The sequence below is a fragment of the Poecilia formosa genome, unplaced genomic scaffold, assembly GCF_000485575.1.
Source record: "Poecilia formosa unplaced genomic scaffold, Poecilia_formosa-5.1.2 Scaffold238, whole genome shotgun sequence".
In the NCBI taxonomy this organism is placed as follows: domain Eukaryota; kingdom Metazoa; phylum Chordata; class Actinopteri; order Cyprinodontiformes; family Poeciliidae; genus Poecilia; species Poecilia formosa.
The window spans coordinates 559,096-580,203 of NW_006800177.1; the positions used below are offsets into that span (position 1 = coordinate 559,096).

Below are 21,108 nucleotides of genomic sequence, written 5' to 3' on the forward strand. Positions count from 1 at the left end.
AAGTTAATTTTGGCAGAGAAAGTCCATTGATAAATGCTTACTAACTGTCCCTTTGCTAGCTAATTAAGACTTCATTAAAAGGACACTGAAAAAAACAGTACCTCAGCGCTTAACAGAACAAACAAAACTGACAGCGAGATTTAGGCCGAGTCTTCTTCACCCTCCTCATCATATTCTCCCTCCCCAGCAGTGAAATCCTGTTGCTGCTGGTCAAACACCTAATCATTCATTCTCCACTTCAGTGAACTCCATCTCATCCACACCCTCACCAGCGTATCGTCGGATGAAAACTTTGTGCCTGAACATAGCACTGAACGTCTCAGAGATATGCTTGAACAGCTCTTGGAAGGCCACACTGTTGCCAATAAATGTGGCGGCCATCTTGAGCACGAGAAAAGGAATGCCACGACTTCAGTCTTGAAGTTGTCTGGGATCCAGACAAGAAACACAGTCCCTTGAGTTGCTGTTGTCTTTCTCAGTGCCATTCAACACCATCTTCTAAAAGTCAGCTGAACAGTGCACTCACCTCGAAGTTTGGGATGAACTTTGACAGGTTCTGCATCATACTGGAAAACCTTATCAGTAATGCTTTATCCTGTGGGTTTTGGCATTTCTGTAATAGTTATGACCTTTTCTTTGTCTAGTTTTGGGCCTTCTATGCTGAGAGTATGACCAGTATACTGAATTTAAGCTATTCCAGTCTTGAATTTGTCTTTGTTAAGCTTGAGGTTGATGGTTCTTATCCTAAGAGCTGTCTCATTCTTTTGCCATGTTGTTTTCTGTCTTTTTCCCACTACAGAATATTGTCCATGATGTTCACAACTCCTTTGAGTTCCTCAGGTCTTTGAGCAATGCACTTCTGAAAAATGTAGTTACTAATGAGATTCCAAAAGGCAGTGTTTTGAGTCTGCATTGACCAGTGTTAAATGTGCAGAATTCAGAAATCTCTTCACAGTTGAATTTGCCAAAATCCATCGTTTGGGTCCAACACTGAAAAGCTCCTTTCATTTTGCATCTTTACAATGATGTATTTCACTGCTCAAAATGGGAGGTCTTACTTCTATGTCTTTCAAAGGGAATAAATAGAAATCCCTTTGTTTTTGTCTTTTGTAATGCCACCACGCTGTTAATTCAGTCAGGCTCTGTTTGTTTTTTTTAACAAGTGCCTCCATTATTTCCTATTCAGCTTTGATGTTTTTCTTAATGCTAAATGCTTTCATGGGTGGATGCACTACTGGAGTAACTGTGCGATCAATCTGAATGTGATGTCTTCCCAGTACACAGCCTAATCCCAAAAACACATCTAGTTACTCTTGCAGGACATTTGTTTCTCCTTTAAAGTTCACTTTAAATATTCTCTCTATCAGTCCATAAGTATACATGAATTTCCTCCCAATATAGCAGGTAGGCTGGCTTCTATCATCTGAAAGTCCAACTCATGTTCTTTACTGTTGTAGTGACATTTCAACTTTACAATGTGCAATAGCACCATCTTGTGACAAGACTATGTCAGAAACCTAAAGCTAGATGATACATTATCTTTAGTTTCTTTTATCAAAATTGTACCAGGGAGAACATTGCGGTCTGTCCTAGTAGCAAGTCTGAAGATTAAATATATTGGCAAACATACAGGAAGATGTGCAAAAAATATAGCAGGTCAGATATAGCAGATTCCTCAGTAGTGATCAGTGCAGACCTGCTGAGAGGTTTTGGAGTGCAGGAGTCGCTTCTGAATACCTTTTTTTGATTCGCTGGTGGCATTTGTCATATTTTATGATTTAGTAAGTAAATTGAAGTAGCAGCCTATCCACAGGTGAGAGGAAACGGTTAGATGAGCTAATCAGGAAGACCGTCTCTGTCATATGATGCCGCCTTAATCTATTGCAGGTGGTGAAAGACAGAAGAACTCTTGATAAAGTACTGAATGTCTTCCACTTCATCCATAAATTTGTTACAGAACTGAAGAGCTCCATCAGATAGTTTCAGCATGTTTTTTTTTTTTTTCACTTAATGTAAATAGTCTGTTGTTTTGAACTTTTATGGTACTAATCACTTTGTATACAGCTCTCTAAAGGACTGCACAATATTATTTTTCTTGTATATTTGTCCTAACTGCATTCTATTCTTCTTCTTTTTGTTTCACTGTTTTGTGAATATGGACGCTCCCACTGACGTTATATTAACTTGGTGCTGTGACTCTGGAATTTCTCCACTGTGGGACAATAAAGGATATTTCCATTCCATGCAAAAGTCTAATAGTCCCAGAAGAACAAAAGAACAGAACTAATAAAAAGCCGTTTAAGAAAGTTTCTGTAGATGTGTGGTATTAGATTGTTGTTTTTTTTTTCGAGTTATTCGATGTTAACTAGATTTCAGAATATAGTGTTTCTTTTTAGCTTGCATGCGCTGATTCCTATTCTTAACCGGTAGGTGGTGGTATTGCGTCAAATTGTTGTTTGCTAACACGGCCATTGCAAAGCAAGAAGAAGCAGGCTACTACTCCTCCTCCTCCTCTTGTTGCACAAGAGAAATGGGAGGGATTTGTTACAAAACTTATACACCGTGTGGCGGCAAACAGTTTGCGTCGTCGTCTAGTGTGAATGTTAAAGTCCACAGCTGTGCAATCAGCTTTAACAGCTGGGATTTATTCACCCAATTTACTGAGTGTAAGGACATGTCTACCAGACAAACAAAACGTGAAGCTACTATGAAGGTACAGTAACTGTCTGTTTCTCTTTCTTTGTGACTCTTTTTATGTGATGAACTTTTGTGTAACACATTTCTCTGCTCACCGGTGAACAGTACTTGACTCCAGATACCAATGCAACAGTCCGACGGTCATCTCGGAGGGCTGTCGCCCCTAAACGGCTCGACTTTTCTCCAGACATGGCAGATGAAACGGTGGCGAAAAAAGTAAGTTCAGGCAGGGAATGGTTTAGTCAGTTATGTTGGAAATCTGTTCGGTAATAGGTCCGCATTTTGTCTCGATAGAAAGCAAAAACCAAAAAGGAAATGCCAGAGAAGAAGAGGATAAAGGACGAAGATGAATTGGACCAGACGGTAAGTACACCAAACTTTTTACGTTCATATCAGATGTAATGGGGGACGTATATTCTGTGTGTGAATGTGTGGATGATGTCAATATGGTGTCTTTGCATAACAGAATGATGGAGGGCTGTCTGCATACGAACTGGAGCGCCTTGAGAACATCAAGAAGAACCAGGCTTTTCTGTCCTCCATCAACTTACTCCAGGTAGATCGACTGGTTTGTTGCTGTCTTGTGATAACATTTCCTCTGTTAAATCATAACGTTCACAAGCAAGCTACTGAGTAATAAAAAAGATAAATTTTGAATTTTAAACCTCAAGTGCATCTAAGCCAGATGAAACATGATGCATTACTTTTGAATTCATATCGGTAGTTAAAATGCATGAAATCAAAGGTATTCTTATAGCAAAATAAAGGCAGTTATTGTTGGTAAATATGCAACTCTGGTCCAACATGTCTTTAATATTGAACCCCTGAATCAAGGTGCTTTTCATCTTTTATTGAAGATGTCAACAACTTGCCTGCAGCTTTATTTCAGATTTGTTTCACTGTGACAGTTGTAGAGATTGTTCCAGATGTTCTTTTTGACTAGAAATAAAACTGGTGTTTTATTTTTTTCATAAGGCCAGAGAGGATTTGCATCAGACCACACGACCAAAGCCATCGCAGCGAGGTTTGAGGTATGGTCAGCTAAAACTCTGACTGCTCATTTCAGAATTCAACTTTAAATTATTTTCTGGTTGAAAGAAACTTGGGTAAATTTTGGTTTAGTCAGCAATGGTTGCTAAAATGCAAACTTTGTTAAATGGCAGTTTGTCAAAGTTTCATGGCTTTCCAAAGTACTATTCATTTATTTATTTATTTTTTTGATGTAAAAATATTCTCTGGCAAGCTTTTGCATTACGTTTTACCAGTCCTAGCTCTTTTTCTTTGTCTTTTATTTTTTTTACATTTTTAATTTTAACATTTATTTGCAGGCCTCAGTCAGCTGTTAAGGAGGCACTTCCCCCTCGTAAATCCCTACGCCTTCAGAATAAACCAGCAGAGAAGTTGACTCTTCCCAAAGAACCTATTGATTCGCTTCACCCTGATCTGGTATCATGTGATAAATGTTTACTACTGAAATCCCTTCAGTAGTTGTGTATTGCATTCTGGATTTTCTCTTACTTATTTAGTTTTTTCTTCTTCTTCTTCCACTAAAGGCCAGGATATTAAAGAAGCCCAGTGGCGCTCTTCACATGAATCCCATAAATCAGGAAGGGGGTTTCAAGCTGCCACCAGAGCTTCGACAGCTCTGCTCGGAGGTAAGAATTGCATATGTTTCCTTCTTATTGTCCTGATTTAACCTTTTTTGGAATAGAATTATATGTTTTACTCTGATATCAAAACTTTTCTCTTGATTTTCTTTTAAAACTTAAGAAGCAAATGATTTCAGCTTGATATAAAATCTGAAAAGAAAAGTTTTGTCTTGGTTTTTGGTTTGAAACAGTGACTTTTTTTAACAGGACTCAAAGGAGGAGCAGATGAAGCTTGATTTAAAAGAGTGAGATTATGTTTAGTTTTTATTTTAAATGTTTAGTGCATTTTTGACAATTTCTCAGGTGACAAAGATGTTCTGCTCCTGGCAGGAAATGATAAATGACTGTAATGTCTGAACACAGGTACATTTCTGCTCTGAAAAGCCTTAAGATGGGGGAGGACGATGTGGTCAAAGTGGTGAAAGATCGCATCTTCTCTGCAGCCTTCCATCCTTGCAGCAGCAGCCTGTTGCTCGCTGCTGGAGACAAGTGGGGAAAAATAGGACTGTGGAATATGGTAAGTTGCCCTTTTGCCTTGGTAAGACGAAGATTTGCAAATGTTTTCTCACCCCTTTAACATTTTGTGAACTTAAATTTTTATGTGTCATAATTTGAAATAAAAGCTGGACTTGCAGCTTTCTTTCAACAACAATTTTCTTCTTGCCAATTTCCCACAAAATCCAGACTTACTACTTGCAGGACTAATTTTAGTACCTACAGATTCTCCCAGCTTAGTGTTGATCATTGCAGCTCCCTATGATTTACCTGAGGTCCTTTGGCTACTTGTTTTTTTTTTTTTAGCACTTTAAGAGAATGCATTCATTTATTTAATTATTTTAAACCATTTAAAACAATCATAAGCCACTCCCTACCGTGGATCAACAGATTTTTATTTTTACTTTTTTAGAAACTGTTCTGCTGCTTTGGGAGATATCTTTCAGGCTTAATTTATTAAATATGTGTGCATATTTCAAACTCCCTCTGAACTTGAAATGATCTATAATTCACTTTCACGGGAAGCATAGCAGAGGGATGTAATTGTTATTAAATCTTGATTTAGTATTCTCGTGACAATGTTTTTTTTTAAAGATATTTTAACTTCATGTAGTTCACATACACTGAATTAAGATTTTTTTTCTCACTGCTTGAAGTTTAATCAGATCAAACTTCTCTTGCTTTTTTGGATCAGTTAGAATTACAACATTTTTATCTATTTGCTAAGTGCCACAATAACAAGAGAAGGAAAATGTGAAGCATTTCTTATCTTCAAATCCAGAAGTTTATTCTTCAGTGTAGCATTGCCTTTGAACTCTGACTTGGGTCAAACCTTCTGGGTTTCCTTCTACAAGCAAAATAAAGATGTGTCCTTTTTGACACATTCATGCATCGCATACAGTCCCAGCTCATACTGTACGTCTTCAGCATAATCCCACCCACACTCTACTCTCTTTATTTCCAGGCCAATATTTAAACAATTTTCTTCATACATGTTTGATGTAATTATTCATTTTTCTGCGCATCAGGGTGCTGAATGGGGCGATGACGGTGTTCTGCTCTTTGAGCCCCACTCTAGACCGGTGGGCAGCATGGCGTTCTCCAGGTGTCATCCTAACCAGCTGCTGAGCGCCAGCTACGACGGATCCTTGCGCTGCATGGATGTAGAGAAGGCCGTATTTGATGATGTACGTACAGTTATAAACCGTCAAGCACATTTGTTCAAAAATATAATGTTGATTCTGAAGTTATCCATCCCTCTGGTAACTCTACCCTCCTTCTGTTGCTAAGATATTCAGACCTTATGTGAAAGGGTTTTTGTTCCAGGTATATGACATTGATGATGGCCTGAAAACGTTTGCCTTCATGTCACATGACTGCTCAACCCTTCTGGTAGGGAACTGGTTTGGAGAAGTTGCCATCGTCGACAGGCGAACTCCAGGGTAAGGCTTCATTGTTCACAATAAGTGTTCATGTTTGTTACTCTTTTTTTATTTACTGTTTTACTCTTGAACATTGTAATTTTTCTCAGTAAATCGTCTTTATAACAACTTCATTGTCCTTGAAGAAACTCCCATGAGTCTCTTCACTCCCTAAACACCAAGGCTGTTCGCTGTGTAGACGTCCATCCTCTCCAGATGCAGTACTTTGTTGCAGCAGAAAGCAGGTAATTATTGTATCACTGATTTCTTCCATCGTTTTGAGTTTCCATTTTGCTTTTTCACATGATCAGATTGTTTTCTTTTTAAACTTTTTTTTTTTTTTTTTTTTTTTGAGTTTCCATTTTGCTTTTTCACATGATCAGATTGTTTTCTTTTTAAACTTTTTTTTTTTGTTTTTTTTGTCTACAGGACAGTAGGTATCTATGACTGCAGATACTTGAAGAAGACCCAAAGCAAGGCAGTGGCTCACCTGAATGGGCACGCTCTAACCATCACCAGTGCTTATTTCTCACCTTGCACTGGAAACCGAGTTCTCACCTCATGTCTGGACAACCACATAAGGTGAAGCAAACAAGCTGTTAAAGCACTGAGGGTTTTCACATCTTCTGTTACAACCACAAACCTCAATGAATTTTATTGGGTTTTATGTGATGGACCGACACAATTTGGAGCACATTTGTAATGTGGAAGAAAAAGAATATCTGCTTTTCAAATGTAAAAAATCTGGAAAGCTACTAGTTTGTAGAGCCACGTTTTACTGCAATCACATGTTTATGTCTTTTGGGTTGGGCATTCCACATTTAGAGAGTGGAGCTTTTACTTATTGTTTTTTGTTTGTTTGTTTGTTTTGTTTTACCTGATGGCTCAAACTCAGTCTGATTGAATGGAGAATGTCTGCAAAAAGCAGTTAAGTCTTGACTGATTCTGCCACCACCGTGCTCCAACATAGAGCGGGTGTGTTCAAGGTAATGTGTAGTGTATGTTTTCTCTGAGGTGGTGAAAACTTATTTTTTGTGGAGCCTACCCTAGTTTAGTCTTTGCCACTGAAATGTTTGGTTTGTCACTTGGTCTTTATGCTAATTGATGTCAAATTTCTGAGGCCTTCACAGAACAACTGTACAATATGCAGAAATTATTTACCACACTGTTAAACTTTAATTCAGGACTTGTCAAGGCTATTGGATACTCTGATTTTCTGGGTTATATTTCTTTAAAACTGAAGGCAGCGTAACATTTTCTTTCTACTTAACATTTTTATTTGGTCTGATGACAGAAAAATCTCTCAAACAATAAAATACATTGGGGCTGTGGGTTGTAACATGCCAGGAAAATGAAGACGTTTAAGGGGTATAAATACTTAAAATATTCCAGAAGCTGTCTTTTATATTATTGTGTTCTTAAATTTATAGGATATACGACACATCTTCGTTGACTGCTGAAACTCCCTTGATTAAATCAATCAGGTATGTTCAGGATTTATTTGCATTTTAAATATTTTCCTGTATTTCATGTTGGGTCCTGATCTAACTATGCAGCATGTTTCTACCTCTTGGATTTGCAGTCATGACATGCAGACGGGCCGCTGGCTGTCGAAGCTCTCGGCAGTGTGGGACCCCAAGCAGGAGGACTGCTTTGTGGTAGGAAGTATGAAAAGACCCCGGCGGGTGGAGGTGTTCCACGAAAGCGGGCGGCTGCTGCACTCCTTCATGGATGAGAACCTTGGAACGGTGCTGTCCGTCACCGCCTTTCATCCCACAAGAAATGCTCTGCTGGGGGGAAATTCATCAGGACGCATGCACGTCTTCCACAGTTGGAACGAAGGCCAGTGAGTTTTCAGCCATGATCCCTGGGTGAGATGAGTATTGTAGGAAAGATGCTGCCAAAAATAATTAGAAGAGTCTTAAAATGGGCCAATTTAACAAATGGTATCTATCATATTCTGTACTTGGTCCATTCCAGATGTGTTGCACCTTTTTAAAAAAACAAGCTTTTTTTTTCTTTTTTTTTAGATTGTTGCTCAGACTTTCATAGTCTGACTTCTCAGGGCCCTTTTGTTCACAGTTCACCGAGTTGCCCATGCAACTGCCTGTGTCCTGCTTCTATGCATCTCATACATGGATTCTTGGTGTTAATATATTAATTCCTTTATTGTTCTCTTCAGAACTTTTTTTAATGTTGTATCCTCTATAAAGAAGATGACTTCCTCATTCTTTGAAACCTGTCTTTTTGATTTAAGGCTAATTTGGAGGGAGATTTGACCACATGCCTTCTTAGTTTTACAGAAATGTGACTATTGTGGTTTATTTGTTACTTTGAACAAGACCACCATGTACTTCAGCATATTTAAACAAAAAATTTTGCACTTTTTTTTTTAAGTTACGGAAGTTTGAAAATGCAGTAAGTCAGCTGCTTTTTCTGGAACTGTTTTGTTTTTTAATGTTTATATCTTTGTGATGTTTACATAAAAGCAATAAAGTTATGCAGTGAACATAACTGCTGAAGATAATTGTATTCTCAAATTCTGTGTCACTTCAAGGGTGCAGCAGCTTGACAAATTTTAAACAAAAATTTTCTTATGTGGTTGACCTGAATTATTTATTATAAGTTGGTAATCAATGTTTTTATTCAGTTCTCCATGTTCTTGAATGTTTTATTTGTAAAATTTAAACTGCATTTAAATCAACTACGAGATTTAAAGTATGAATATTGTTTATTCACAGATTACACTAGTCTTCAGTCAATAATAGGAGAAAGCAATCTTGTTTAGAGGAACTGAATGCAGAACATAATGCTTACAGAGACATTGGCGTGTGCTGGACTTCAATACAAGAAGAAAGATTACAGTAGGAACGTGTTTGACACCTAAATCCTGTTGACATGTTTCAGTGAGAAGAAAGCTAGTAGCTTGATAGCTGAACTGATACTCCAGGTAATGTGCCAGCTCAAGTTTGAAACATTCAGTTATCCATTTTAACTTCCTGGACAAATCAAACTGCATTGTACAAGTGGACACAGTAATTTTTTTTTTTTTTTTGCAATAAAATATATAAATTTTGTACTAAAGGCAAGTGAGAATTCAATGGGTTCTCCTTTTGAACTCTTGAAAACAGACTTTCACAAAAAAAACATTTTGCATTTAATCAAATTGCATAAATGAATCCGATTTATAGAGAAGACAAAGAACAAAAGTGGATTTTACGTTAAAAGGTTTTTCCAAGAACACGGACCAAAATCTGTTCCAAACATGCCTCTACAGTATTCTTTGATGCACCGTAAATGTTTAGCAAGCCTTGAAGGCAAATATTTGCATTTAACGAGTCGGACATTTTTACTACAGAATCTGAAACATTTAGAGTCCTGTTTTGTTATAGGACAGGGGTGTCCAAATTTAGTCGCTTACTTTTAAATGCATTCTTTCTCCAACACAATTTGCTTGACTAGAGAAACAGACTTGGGCACCCCTGATTTAGCACATTTTATTACACATAAACACAAATGTAAGCAAAAAGCAAATGTTCCTGCTTGATTGGCCATTTCTTTGTTTTTATAATCCTGTTTGGTCCAAACTGAATTAAAGCTTCAATTTAATTGAAGCTTAAGTAGTAAAAGCCTTCTTTTACTACCACTAAAAGAAGGCTACTTCTTTTAGTGGTAGTAGCCTACTGAAATGTGCAGTTGAAACCAGATGTATACATGGACTGTGTAAAAAAACAAAAAAAAACAGAATAAATCTTTCCTAAAGGCCAGAATGAGATCATTTTCTCACTTTAACTTTCTTCACAGTCAGAAGAACCTTAAAATGTGGTTGCATTTCTTTTAAACTAATTGACATGTTTTCCACGAGCTGTAAGCAGCTTGCTGGGATTTTGGCCCATTCCCCCTGACATAATTAGAGCTACTGAGTCGATCTGTAATTCTCAAACATTGGCTTTGTTTTTCCTCCGGTGGGAACAATTGTCATTATGGCCAAACGGTTCAATTTCAGTTTCCTCACAGGACATTTTTTTATACAAATATGGATATTTGCAAGATCCAAACTAGCTCTCTAATGTTGCTTTTTGAGTAAGGTCTTTTCCCTTGCAGAGTGGCCTTTCAGTCCATCGTGGTGCATGACTTGTTTCACTGTGGATATTAACACTGATCAGCTTCAGAGAAGATCCACACAGGAGCTTTAGGTTTTCATCTGACTGCATGTCAGACAAAATGAAAAGTTATTTTTGTTTTTATTTAGTGTATGTAAACATGGTTTCAACTGCACAAATATCACTGTAAGTATGTTACTGAAACTCTCTAGAGCTACAAAGTAAAAAGCAGCAATTTGTTAATATATATATTTTTTAACCATGTAAAAGCAATAAAATTCATATCTCTGTCCCTAGGAAAGGTTGATTTTTCATTTGGAAAAAATGTAAATTACACAGTAACCATCGATCCTATTTACCTGTCTATATCTAGAATTTCTCAAACAATAAAATCATATCGTGTCTCTTTTTAAAGCATAATGTTCCACATCTGCTAATACACTTCACTGGCACGCAGCATTTGTTTTGCTTTGTTTTTTTTTTCATCCTGAGGACAAACACTTGACTGTGAACACTGACTTTTGGAGTTGATGTTTTTTTTTGTTTGTTTGTTTTTTGGAAAATAAAGACACATTTTAGGTTTGCTTGCAAAAAATTAGAGTAATAAGGCTGAAGATGGTCAGCAGACTAGAAGAGCGTTCATCTGTTGATGCAAACAGGCTGTGAAACAACAGAGGTTTCTTTGGTAGGCGTGGCGATGAACAACGCTGTGTTAGATATAAACAATGACTGCTTTCTAATGAGTGCCTTAAAAACATTTTTTGTTGTAAAAACATGTCACAGCCACTGTGAGGAGGCGTCCATAGGTTAAACTGACGGCAATTTGTACAAAAATAAACACGATTTAAATCTACTAAACCTTAAAATGAATGCATGATTTTAGGAACAGCAGGGTAACACAAACTTAAATGACTCACTTCTGTAGGGTTCTGACATAAAACTATCTCTTAACACTGTGGGAAAATAGCACAAAGTTTTCAAATTTTACAAAGTCAAATTTCCTTAGGTAGAAAGTATTTTGGATTTGTAACATTATTGCACATCAAGATGAACTTTCTACAGATTTTGAGAGGAGAACTAACCAAAAAACCTGACTACCACAACATTAGTTTTTCCTTCAAACTACAGCAAAGTGGCACCAACTCTTCACACGGAAACTGATTGTGTTATTTGGCTCCTATTTAATAAGCAGTAAACTTATAACTTGGATATCTTATATGTATTCTTACGAAAGGCTTATTTTATTTTGTAGACTTTGATGGTCCAGTATGGTTTGGACTAAAATGATCATGTGAGAACACCTGACGAACACCTGAACATGGACACAGTTAAACTGACAAACATTGTTCAAACCAGCTCACAGGGTAGCACCCCCATCACTCTGAATCATAAAGTGATGATGAATAACTGTATGTAGTTGTTTTAACTGAGTATAAACAGATTATCTGGTTCAAAACTTGTTTAATTAATCACTTTATGATGTTTCTCACCCTTGCACATGTCTTCTACTGGCAGCCTAAACACGACCTTCAACTTTTATGGGGACTGTTGGTAAAAATGCACAAAAAGCCCTGAAACAAATTTATCTTTTGTTTAAGTAGCATAATTTCACACCGAATACGTTAGAAAATCATTTTAATTTGAGGACCCGGAAACTATTGATTATAAGTTATAGTTTCCAAAACACTAACCAAAATAAAAAATAAAAAAAATCTAAAAATGCTTCTATTACATTTATATTTTGTAGGGATTATGAGAATTGACAATAAGTTTGGCACGGCTGATTTTGCAAAAAATCAAAAATAAAACCAAGTACATATTACAAATGAATTTGTTTTACACTGCTAAAAAAGTGAATTAAAACTCGATTAAACGTCTGATCATGTATAAAATTATGCTAATGCAGTGAAAGATTCAAGGCTTTTTGCACATTTTTATGAAGGATTACCAATAATTATCGAGGTGGTTGTTTATCATTCAGGTCATTATTGGTTTGATCAAACTAATCACCTGTTTTGTTCTATTATTTTGTTTAATCTCTCTTCATAACCATTCCTTAAGTCTCAGGTCATCCTCTCTCACAGTAATGATATGAAGTATAAATTAATAGAAAAATAAAGGCAACTATCTCTGGCTGAACAAGCGAAGCCTGAACGACTTTGATCAAAGCTTTGATTCACCCTGCTTTTGTGACTTTGTGTAAAAATAAAATACCTTAAAATGACCTGGATTTCTAAAATAAAGTGTGATTTTTTTTTTTTCCTACGTATGTAGTGATAGTCATACATTATAATCACGGCAGTCTGTGGCTTGTGACTGGAACTCCTTCCTGGGAGAAGCAGAGCTGATATAAACAAAGCTGTCGCATTCCTCTTATTTTCTCCTGTACTGCCCCGTCTCTGTCCCCGGAGGTCTGTGTTAAGTCATGGACTCTCCTCCGTCACTTCACCTCATTTGCTAACAAGAAAACCGCCCATCCATCGTAGCTTACAGGCGAACCAGCGCCGGAGAGGACAGAAATACTCAAAGTGAAACTGCTGGAACTCTGGTGTCTTGCGGATGTCCCTCAGGAAGGCTATGTCCAGGTCGGACTCGGTCAGCATGATGAGCAGCAGCAACAGGGCGAACAGCAGTCCGATGGTGACCAGGAACAGGCGCAGCACGCTTAACACGAACTTGTTAAGATCCTCTACATCAGCGCCTTGTGAAGGCCTGCTACGGACCGTGCGCGGTGCTTTCCTGCCGGGCCTGAACTCCCCCCCCTGCCCCTCCTTCAGAGCCCTCGCCTCCAACTCCTTCTCCTCGTCGATGCTGCAGGGTGCGCCGTTGAGATGGCGAGCTGAAGGAAGCTCCACGCCGTCCTCTGCTACAGGAGTGGGCAGCACGCTGTCCGAGGGGCTGTAGGTCTCGTCGGAGATCACTCCTGACGTGCTGGCCTCGCTCCCGTCCTCCAGGTGGCCCCGGCTGGACATGAAGGAGTCACCATGGGAGACGGAGCGCACCGGCGTGGAGTGGGCGCTGTCTCGAAGAGACTCTAATCCTGAAAACACGGATTCAGAGATTATCCAATTAAACTCGGTGGTGAGATTTCAATCAAGGATGTAAAGTCAAAATTTCTAACCCTCCTATTTGTTTTTAATTCTTTCACTATGTCCATTAAGAACGGCATAAGATCTGCCATTGCACCACCATTGATGCACCAAATTCTAGCCATGCCGTTTACTTGAAAGCTCAAATTGATACCCATCAGACAAGCAAAACTTTTCCAATAGTGCTGGTATGTTTTTGGCTGATTCACTATTTAATAAGAAATTAAACAAATGTATCACATAAAGTTCCTGATAAGTGTACACATGTAGTCTTCTTTTAATGGTAACTAAAATGAAAAGAAAACACAAAAAGTTGGGTGATTGTTATTTTAGATGATCATGTATGTGGTAATAATGGACTGGTTCTATTGTTTTGCTGATGTGACAAATTGATGGCTTAGAAATGCAAAGGAAGTGTTTTATTAACACTTTGGTGTAATTAAAAAGTTATCAGCCTGATAATTACAGTGTAATTAAAAAAAAAACCAAGGCAAGACAAGGTTGACTTCAACGCTCTGATTTCTTGTAAGTTAGAACATTTTAGCCAGCCTGCAGAGAAACTAATTGCTCATTACAAACCGCTGACAATATTTCCCTTATGAATATGATTACACTTTTTTGTATATTTCTGTGAACATATTCCATCGGTATATAAGTGACATTCTTCTAAAGCACTGATTTTCATCGTTTGTTTAATTTCCGATATTGAATCAAGTGACTTGCTGCAGTTATTGTAAAATATGACTGTAAATGTATTAGAAGGGGTTATTACCATTTGATAAAAATCACATTTGTATTAGGTGGTTACATTTTTTCACTGCCTTTAAACTCAACTGCTGCTTTGCACATGGATGATTTCAGATGTGCAGCAGTCCTTTGTCATGACACCAAGTCTGAATCAGATTTGCTTTAGAGCTATAATTAGGCAGTTTTCAGACATGTATATATTTGCCATTTAAAAACTTGAATGCTCTTATTGTTGGAATAATTGGGCATTTAAAAGATACCAATCTAAACTCTTCCTTTTGGCCTTTTCCTTGTCTGTGGGGAGTTATTTCTTTTTGTAGAAACCCGTTTATCCAAGCAATTTAAAGTTTAAAGTAGCCCCATGGAAACAACTGACTCTGCTGTGTGGCTTTAACACTCCTTTATGGTTACCCTTGACTCCTTTCCCTCCTCTATAATTAATCTTTTTTGCGGTTGCAGTTTTGGCCCAATGCCCTTTTGTGACAGGTTTGTTGTGGTTTCATTTTTCACTTTCTAATGACTTTGATGAAACTCTAGGCATAGGCATTGTGCTTTATTATAACGTATTATTTTTTGTCAAATTAACAGTTTGTCGAGCCTCTTGCTCTTCATGTTATGTCTTTCATATTTCTCATTTTGTTTTTTTAGACAGTGTTGGTATTTAAATTCAGACAGTTGAGATGGAGAATAACCTTATGCATTTGGATCCAAACAGCCTTCAGTTTTTGATTTTTTTCTTAATTTATTTGTCTGTTTATTCTTGCAAATGCTTTGCAGATTATTTGATTTTCTGTCTGAGAAAATCAAATACTGTCTGTCGTGTAATTTAGAGCATTTGAAATTGCGATACAAATACATTTATGGTTTCATCACAACGTAACATAGTATCTTACAAGGTTTTGAATATCTTAGCTAGATTTTTTTTTTGAAGAAGAAAATACATCTTTTTAAGCCAACTGCTTATTTGAGATACAAATAACAGGACATTTTTGTCACATCTAGAGTCAGTAGTAAACAGATTTCTATAGCTTCTAAAGTTCATTTTTTTGTCACTCTCCAGGACCAGTTGTATTTTTGGAAACTCCCATTTTCTTTTTTAAATGTTACTGTTCTTCTATACATTCTCCAATAATTAATTATTTTCATAGTGCAGTTAATTCTGTGACTTTTTTTTGTAATCTGTTTCCTGATACATGAAATAGATTTATTATAATTTTACTGAAAACATTTCACATCAATTAGAAAAAAATGCAATTTTAAAGTGGGTGTATTTACTTTAAACAGCATCACCAGCATCAGCAACAGTTTTGACTGTTCTTTGTGCATTTGGATTCTAAGATGAGTGTGTTCCCTCAGTTTTTAGTTTCTTTCTGTCTTTGTGTTTATTATTCAGCTCGCTTCAGGCCGCCTGTTTGCTCTCTGCCGCTGCTGTTCTCAGTCCTCTGATCGGCTCAGCTGCATCCAGTGTCATTCTCCATTTTTTTTGTCCCCAGTGGAAAAAGTTTGGACACCACTGCATTATGCAAAACTTATTTTTCCCTCATTTTAAGTTGTGACATGATCAGATCAATCACTGAATTAGTCTTTCATCAGAAAAAAAACAATCCATAGAAAACACAACCAGCTGGGTTTTTACCTGCAGCGTTGGCTTGTGGCTGACTGTAGCCATGAAAGGAGGGTGGGACAGCTAGCCTGGACGGAGATTTGGAGTTATGTCCTGACCCAGAACCAGACCCTGAGGTGGAAGATCCTCCAGGGAGGGCTGGGAAGAGTGGCAGCACCCCCAGAGCTTTGCCCAGGAGTCTGGGTCCCATAGAGAGCACACGCACCTTAACTTCCCGATAACAATGGTTGATCATACGCAGGTGAACGTTCACCTTGGTCTTGATCTGGATAAGACACTTCACCATGATTTTACTCAAAGAAAGAACCTCAGTGCAGCTCCTCTGGCCTTCTTTTAACCTTGTCTTTCTTCTTGTTGCCTCTGCTGATTTTATCCTCCTGCAGTCAGACTGTACCTCCGAGTGTAGATGGGAAAGTGAACAGCCTTCCCCCGTCTCTGCTCGGTTGGTCACACAAATTGCCCAGCAAGCTGGGAGAGATAGACGAATCGTAGAGCGGTCAGATAGTGACAGACAAGGCCAAGGAATGCTCCCCGCTTGTTCCACAGTCCCCCTTCCCTCCTCCCTGCTGTCAGCTGGGACATAGACAGCATGACCCCTGACAGCAGGAGCTATTTTCAAGTTGTGATATTATTACCAGCTGAAATACCAGAGCAACAAAACACAGGCGGGTCATTGTAGGAATATTTAGGTGATTGGTGAAACCCTGTAGTCTCTGACAAGAGGAAGGCTTGTTTGATAAAAGACTCAGCACTGCAAATAGACTTAGCTAAAAGTTTATTAACCTGAACAAGCTGATCAACAAACGGAAAACTCTCAATGGAAGCATTAACCAAAGGTTAATAGCCAGTTGGATCGGAGAGGGGGCAGTAAATGGCCTTTATAAAGTGACTGCAAGAGTTTCTCTTGGCAAAAACAATGCTTGAGGGAGCAGGTTGATCGGTGCCATTCAGGGTTTTTTTTATGTTTCAGAATGTATTCACAGAGAAAGAATACACACCATGTGTGTGTGGTTTAAAAGGTTGTGTTAAAAAGACCCTATGCTTGATGTAGACGTGTATTACCAAAAGCATTCATCACAAAAGAAGCCAAGAGGCCCAGAGTAACTATGGAGGAGATGCATAAATTAACAGCTCAGGTGAGAGGTTCTGTCAACATTGCCACTATTAGTTGGGTCAGTCCATAAATGGAAGAGCAGTGGGAGGAATGCCATTGCTAAAAGAAACCCAATATTAGTCCTATTTAAAGGCTTATTACAAGCCTTGTGAGGGAAACACTAAACATGCAGAAGAAGGTGACATGAGGAGGATGAAATTTGGCCATCACACATTACGCTGCTTGAGAAAACCAACACTTCGCATCGTCCTGAACACACCAGACCCATGCTTTTCTTCAGCAACAGCGGGGAAGCTGGAGACTATTCAGAAGACAAATTAAGCTATAAATTTATTCAGCATGTCAACGGGCCTCATCAGTATACACAGCCTCAGCTACAACACAATGAGTTCAGTCAAAGACTACCTATGTGGTCTAGTCTAAAATCTGTGGCAAGACCTGAAAATTGCTGTGCACAGGTGATCTTCATCCAATGTGACCTCAAACTGTTTTGTGAAGAACACTGTGAAAAGTAGTTACAAGTATTAATCAGGCAAACATGATGTTGAAGATTTTAACACAGTAACCAATAGAACTAAACTATCCCTGACCCATTTCACTCACATGTTCAATCCTGTTGTTGTGATGCTGTCTGAAGTGTCACTAACCAGTCTATAACCTTTGTAATACTTTAAGTGGTGACTCCTTTTATTTCGTACCACTGCTATGTTTTCCCTCTAGCCTCATGCATGCATGTGTGTGTGGGTGTGTGTGTGTGTGGGTGTGTGTGTGTGTGTGTGCGTGCGTGTGAGTGTAATTACCTTCCATGATGGAGATGTGTACAGCTCTCCTTCGGGTTCGGGGCACACTGGTCAGACGAGGACCGTGAGTGATAGATGGACAGCTCCTGCTGGGAACCATACCAGCCCTGAGGTCAAAAACAAGCAAACAAAACAATAAATACATACACATAAATATACAAAATCCCATTTACACAAACACAATTAAAGCAACAATACAAATAAAAATGTGACCTGTGGATCTCAGGGGGGTCCCTCTTGATTCTGGCACTTTGTTCCATCACTTCTTTTGCAACCTTTCCACTACAAACAGAGATTAAAATATTGGTTCCATATTATCCTCTCCAGACAGTCAAATGCATGGAGAAGATAATATGCTAATGTAATTATGCTTTTTATGAGTATTTTATTCATAATTACTGTGCGTTTACCTGTATCTAAAGCGACTACCCTTGAAGAAGAGATTGCTACTGGACACAGTACGAACTTGACTTGACTTCTCCAACCTGTGAGCCAATGGAAAAAATGAATCCAATATACAGAGCTCTACAAATGTATTCACACCACTTCCACAGTTTTTTCATATCCAGACAAAATATATATATTTTTTTCATATCTTGTCTGGTTGGAACCAGATCAAAGTGCAACTTAATTATGCCAGGGAAGAAACAGGATATCTGGTATTTCTTACAAATCGTATTGTAGTGATTCAATAAGATGTGGGGTGCACAATCACCAATTGGTCTGTCGTTAAATTCTCTAAACTGAGGTGTTAATGTTTGCAGCTCCTCCAGAGTTGGTTCCATGGCCTGTTTTGCTAGTTTAAGAGAATAAGTATGTTTGCAGTTGTACTTCTTTCCATCTTTGAATGGTGGGTTGAACAGTGCTCAGTGAGTTGTTGAAAGTTTGAAATATTATTTTGTAACCTAACTAACCTCTTTAATGTCTGTCAAGAACTTGTTTCCGTAAGGTTTTTTGAAAACAGGGGACTATTTTACTTTACATTTCACAACCGTGTGCTACTTTGTATTGGGCTGTATTATTTAATCTTTCTGCATAATCTTACATGTCTATAACTTGTCACTTACTTATAGAAGGCCTGGTTCTCCACTCCACACTTCCACAGATGCTTGCAGGCTTCTGGTGTGGGTGCGAAGTATGTAAGTATAATCTTTCTGTCCTGTAGCAAAACAAAATTACAATATTTTCCTTCATATCTGTATTTTTAAAGGAAGCACAAGTGAGAAGGGGTGTTTTTAAAAATCAAACTCATTTGACTTTCGGTGTTGCACAGATTGTGTGGATACATTTTCATGGAGAATTTTCATACCTCATTCTGAGTTGCATATATATGGAATGTCTTTGCTTCAAATTTAAGTTTGGTTACCTCCTCCCTGAGGTAGAGACAGAATAAATAAGGGATGAATGGGTAGAAAAATAAAGAACAGCAAATTAGGAAGAGCAGACAAAAGCTGAAATGTCAGGGAATAACAGTAACTGTTAAAAGCAACTTTGAAGCATGCTACTTTTATTTGACTCCTTATGCAGCTGAGAAATATAAACTGATTCAAAGTCAGAGTCTAAATGCAATAGTTTCTGTTCGCAGAATTTTAAATAGTGGCTCAGCTGTACTCACCATTTCAGAAAATGGACCCTCCTGTTTCCTTGTAGCACAGTGAATCCAAACGGAGTGAAAGCCAGAAAAGCAGGATTCCCAGACACATCCTAAGGGGAAAACAATACGTGGTTTAGTTTAAGCAAGAAAACAGAGTGACCGAACCAGTATGAGAGTAAAGAAGAACACAATTTTGACAAGGAAGCCTGAATAGTTTCATATTTCATCTTTTTTTTTTCTGTAAAGATTACTTTGCATGGATGAGGGTCTACTCCATACGTCTCAAGAGTCTGGGCTTTTTGCAAGAAGTTGAGCTCTGATGTTTCAGGAGTCTGACCTCTGAGAAAAACAAACCACAAAAAAGGGGAAAAGCATGTATGGATGCAATCATGATACTTTTACCAGGACTGATCCTCATAGTAGATACTAGACTATAACCAGCACAGCTAGCAACAAACCACATAAACAACCCTAAATATACCAAAGCTATACATTTAAGTTATAAATAAGCTATATTTTTACTGAACAAGTCTGTTTAAATGTTTACAGTACAGTTTGTATTCACATTTTGTGTATATTCACCGTCTCTACTTCATTGCTGCTGATGGATGCTGATAGTAGAATCAACTTGGGTTATATTAAAAAAAAAAAAAAAAAAAAAAAAAACACTCAAATGTCACAACTACTGTATATACTTGAGGAAAAAGAAATAAGGCTTAACCTGCTGCCTTGGAGGTTTCACCTTTGATTTGAGTCTGCTTATTTTGCATCTTGCCAAAATAACACTGAGGAGATTGATGAGACTGTAGGCCTTGTTTTTCCATTTTATGCATCGCTTTTGCTTGAATAGTCATCCGTATATGTTTTTTCCGCAATTGTGTTTACAAAGGCAACCAAGGGAAAATGCATTTTATTAATGAACGAAAACTGCAACCATAAATGATCAATAGAGGGCAGCGTAGGACTAAATCCATACCCAGTATTTGTATTCGTCCCCTGGGATAAGCATGCTGCATACGGTGTAGTGTGAATACAGGACTGTGCAAAGCTTTGGACAGCTTAATGCCGTCAGCAAGTGCAGAATGAAACTTATTCCAGAAATATGAACAAATTCAGAATGCTATTTTGGAATGAGGCAATCAGTCCTAAAAGAGTTATATTATAACCAAGTCTCAGACTTTGTAGAAAAATCTGCCAGTTTCAACTTGTAAGATTAGGAGATTTACATATACAATATAATAAAATGAAACTGTAACATTTCTAAGAATATGTTTCTTTGGGCTTTTAGAGCAATGGGAGGTCATGCAATTTTAGTACATTAATGTCTACCAATATGTAATTGCAGCAGCAAACATTAAAGTGAAGAAATAATAGATAAGGAATTGGTCAGGTGGAAGCTGTGAACTCTGGGTCCCCATGTGATTTCTCTTTTGTGATACAGAGAAGAGAAAGTGGGAACCCAGGTGCACAGGGATCTCGACTGGTGTCACCTTACATCAGCTCAGTCTTGTGAATCTCAGCAATTCGCCGCTCTAATTTCTCCGAGTGCTTGGGGAAGAACTGGAACTTGGAGCTATAGCCTTCAGGGTGTTTCCCAGGATCGTAATCACCGATTTCAGCTGAAGAAAATAAGAAAGGTAATGATAATAACTGTGAACATGCAGCTAATTTATTTTATTTTGAGACACTTAGGTAATATGTTATATCTAACATTATCAATATTAGCTATGTGGTAACTATGTAATTATATTTTGTAAAATCTAACTTGTGTAAAA

General features: G+C 37.8%; 2 protein-coding genes across 2 annotated transcripts in view; one reads left to right on the forward strand and one right to left on the reverse strand.

Moving 5' to 3' along the window:
• The first annotated feature begins 2,449 nt into the window (after positions 1-2,449).
• wdr76 (WD repeat domain 76) lies at positions 2,450-8,789 on the forward strand. Its single transcript, XM_007569235.2, has 15 exons — positions 2,450-2,713; positions 2,803-2,913; positions 2,992-3,060; positions 3,164-3,253; positions 3,673-3,728; positions 4,026-4,143; positions 4,251-4,352; positions 4,554-4,591; positions 4,710-4,863; positions 5,870-6,028; positions 6,168-6,283; positions 6,409-6,507; positions 6,692-6,844; positions 7,693-7,746; positions 7,845-8,789. Exons 1-15 carry the CDS (start codon positions 2,531-2,533, stop codon positions 8,110-8,112), a joined length of 1,770 nt encoding a protein of 589 aa, XP_007569297.1. The 5' UTR covers positions 2,450-2,530; the 3' UTR covers positions 8,113-8,789.
• Positions 8,790-10,847: 2,058 nt separating this feature from the next.
• LOC103149878 (FERM domain-containing protein 5) overlaps positions 10,848-21,108 on the reverse strand; it is a 56,342-nt gene continuing 46,081 nt past the window's right edge. The window contains exons 6-14 of the mRNA XM_016680267.1: positions 20,829-20,952; positions 19,585-19,672; positions 19,355-19,443; positions 19,049-19,112; positions 18,807-18,898; positions 18,150-18,224; positions 17,953-18,021; positions 17,740-17,846; positions 10,848-13,405 (exon numbers count right to left, since the gene is read on the reverse strand). Of these exons, the coding sequence (XP_016535753.1) occupies positions 12,816-13,405; positions 17,740-17,846; positions 17,953-18,021; positions 18,150-18,224; positions 18,807-18,898; positions 19,049-19,112; positions 19,355-19,443; positions 19,585-19,672; positions 20,829-20,952 (1,298 nt within the window). The 3' untranslated portion in view covers positions 10,848-12,815. The remainder of the gene's footprint in view (positions 13,406-17,739; positions 17,847-17,952; positions 18,022-18,149; positions 18,225-18,806; positions 18,899-19,048; positions 19,113-19,354; positions 19,444-19,584; positions 19,673-20,828; positions 20,953-21,108) is intronic.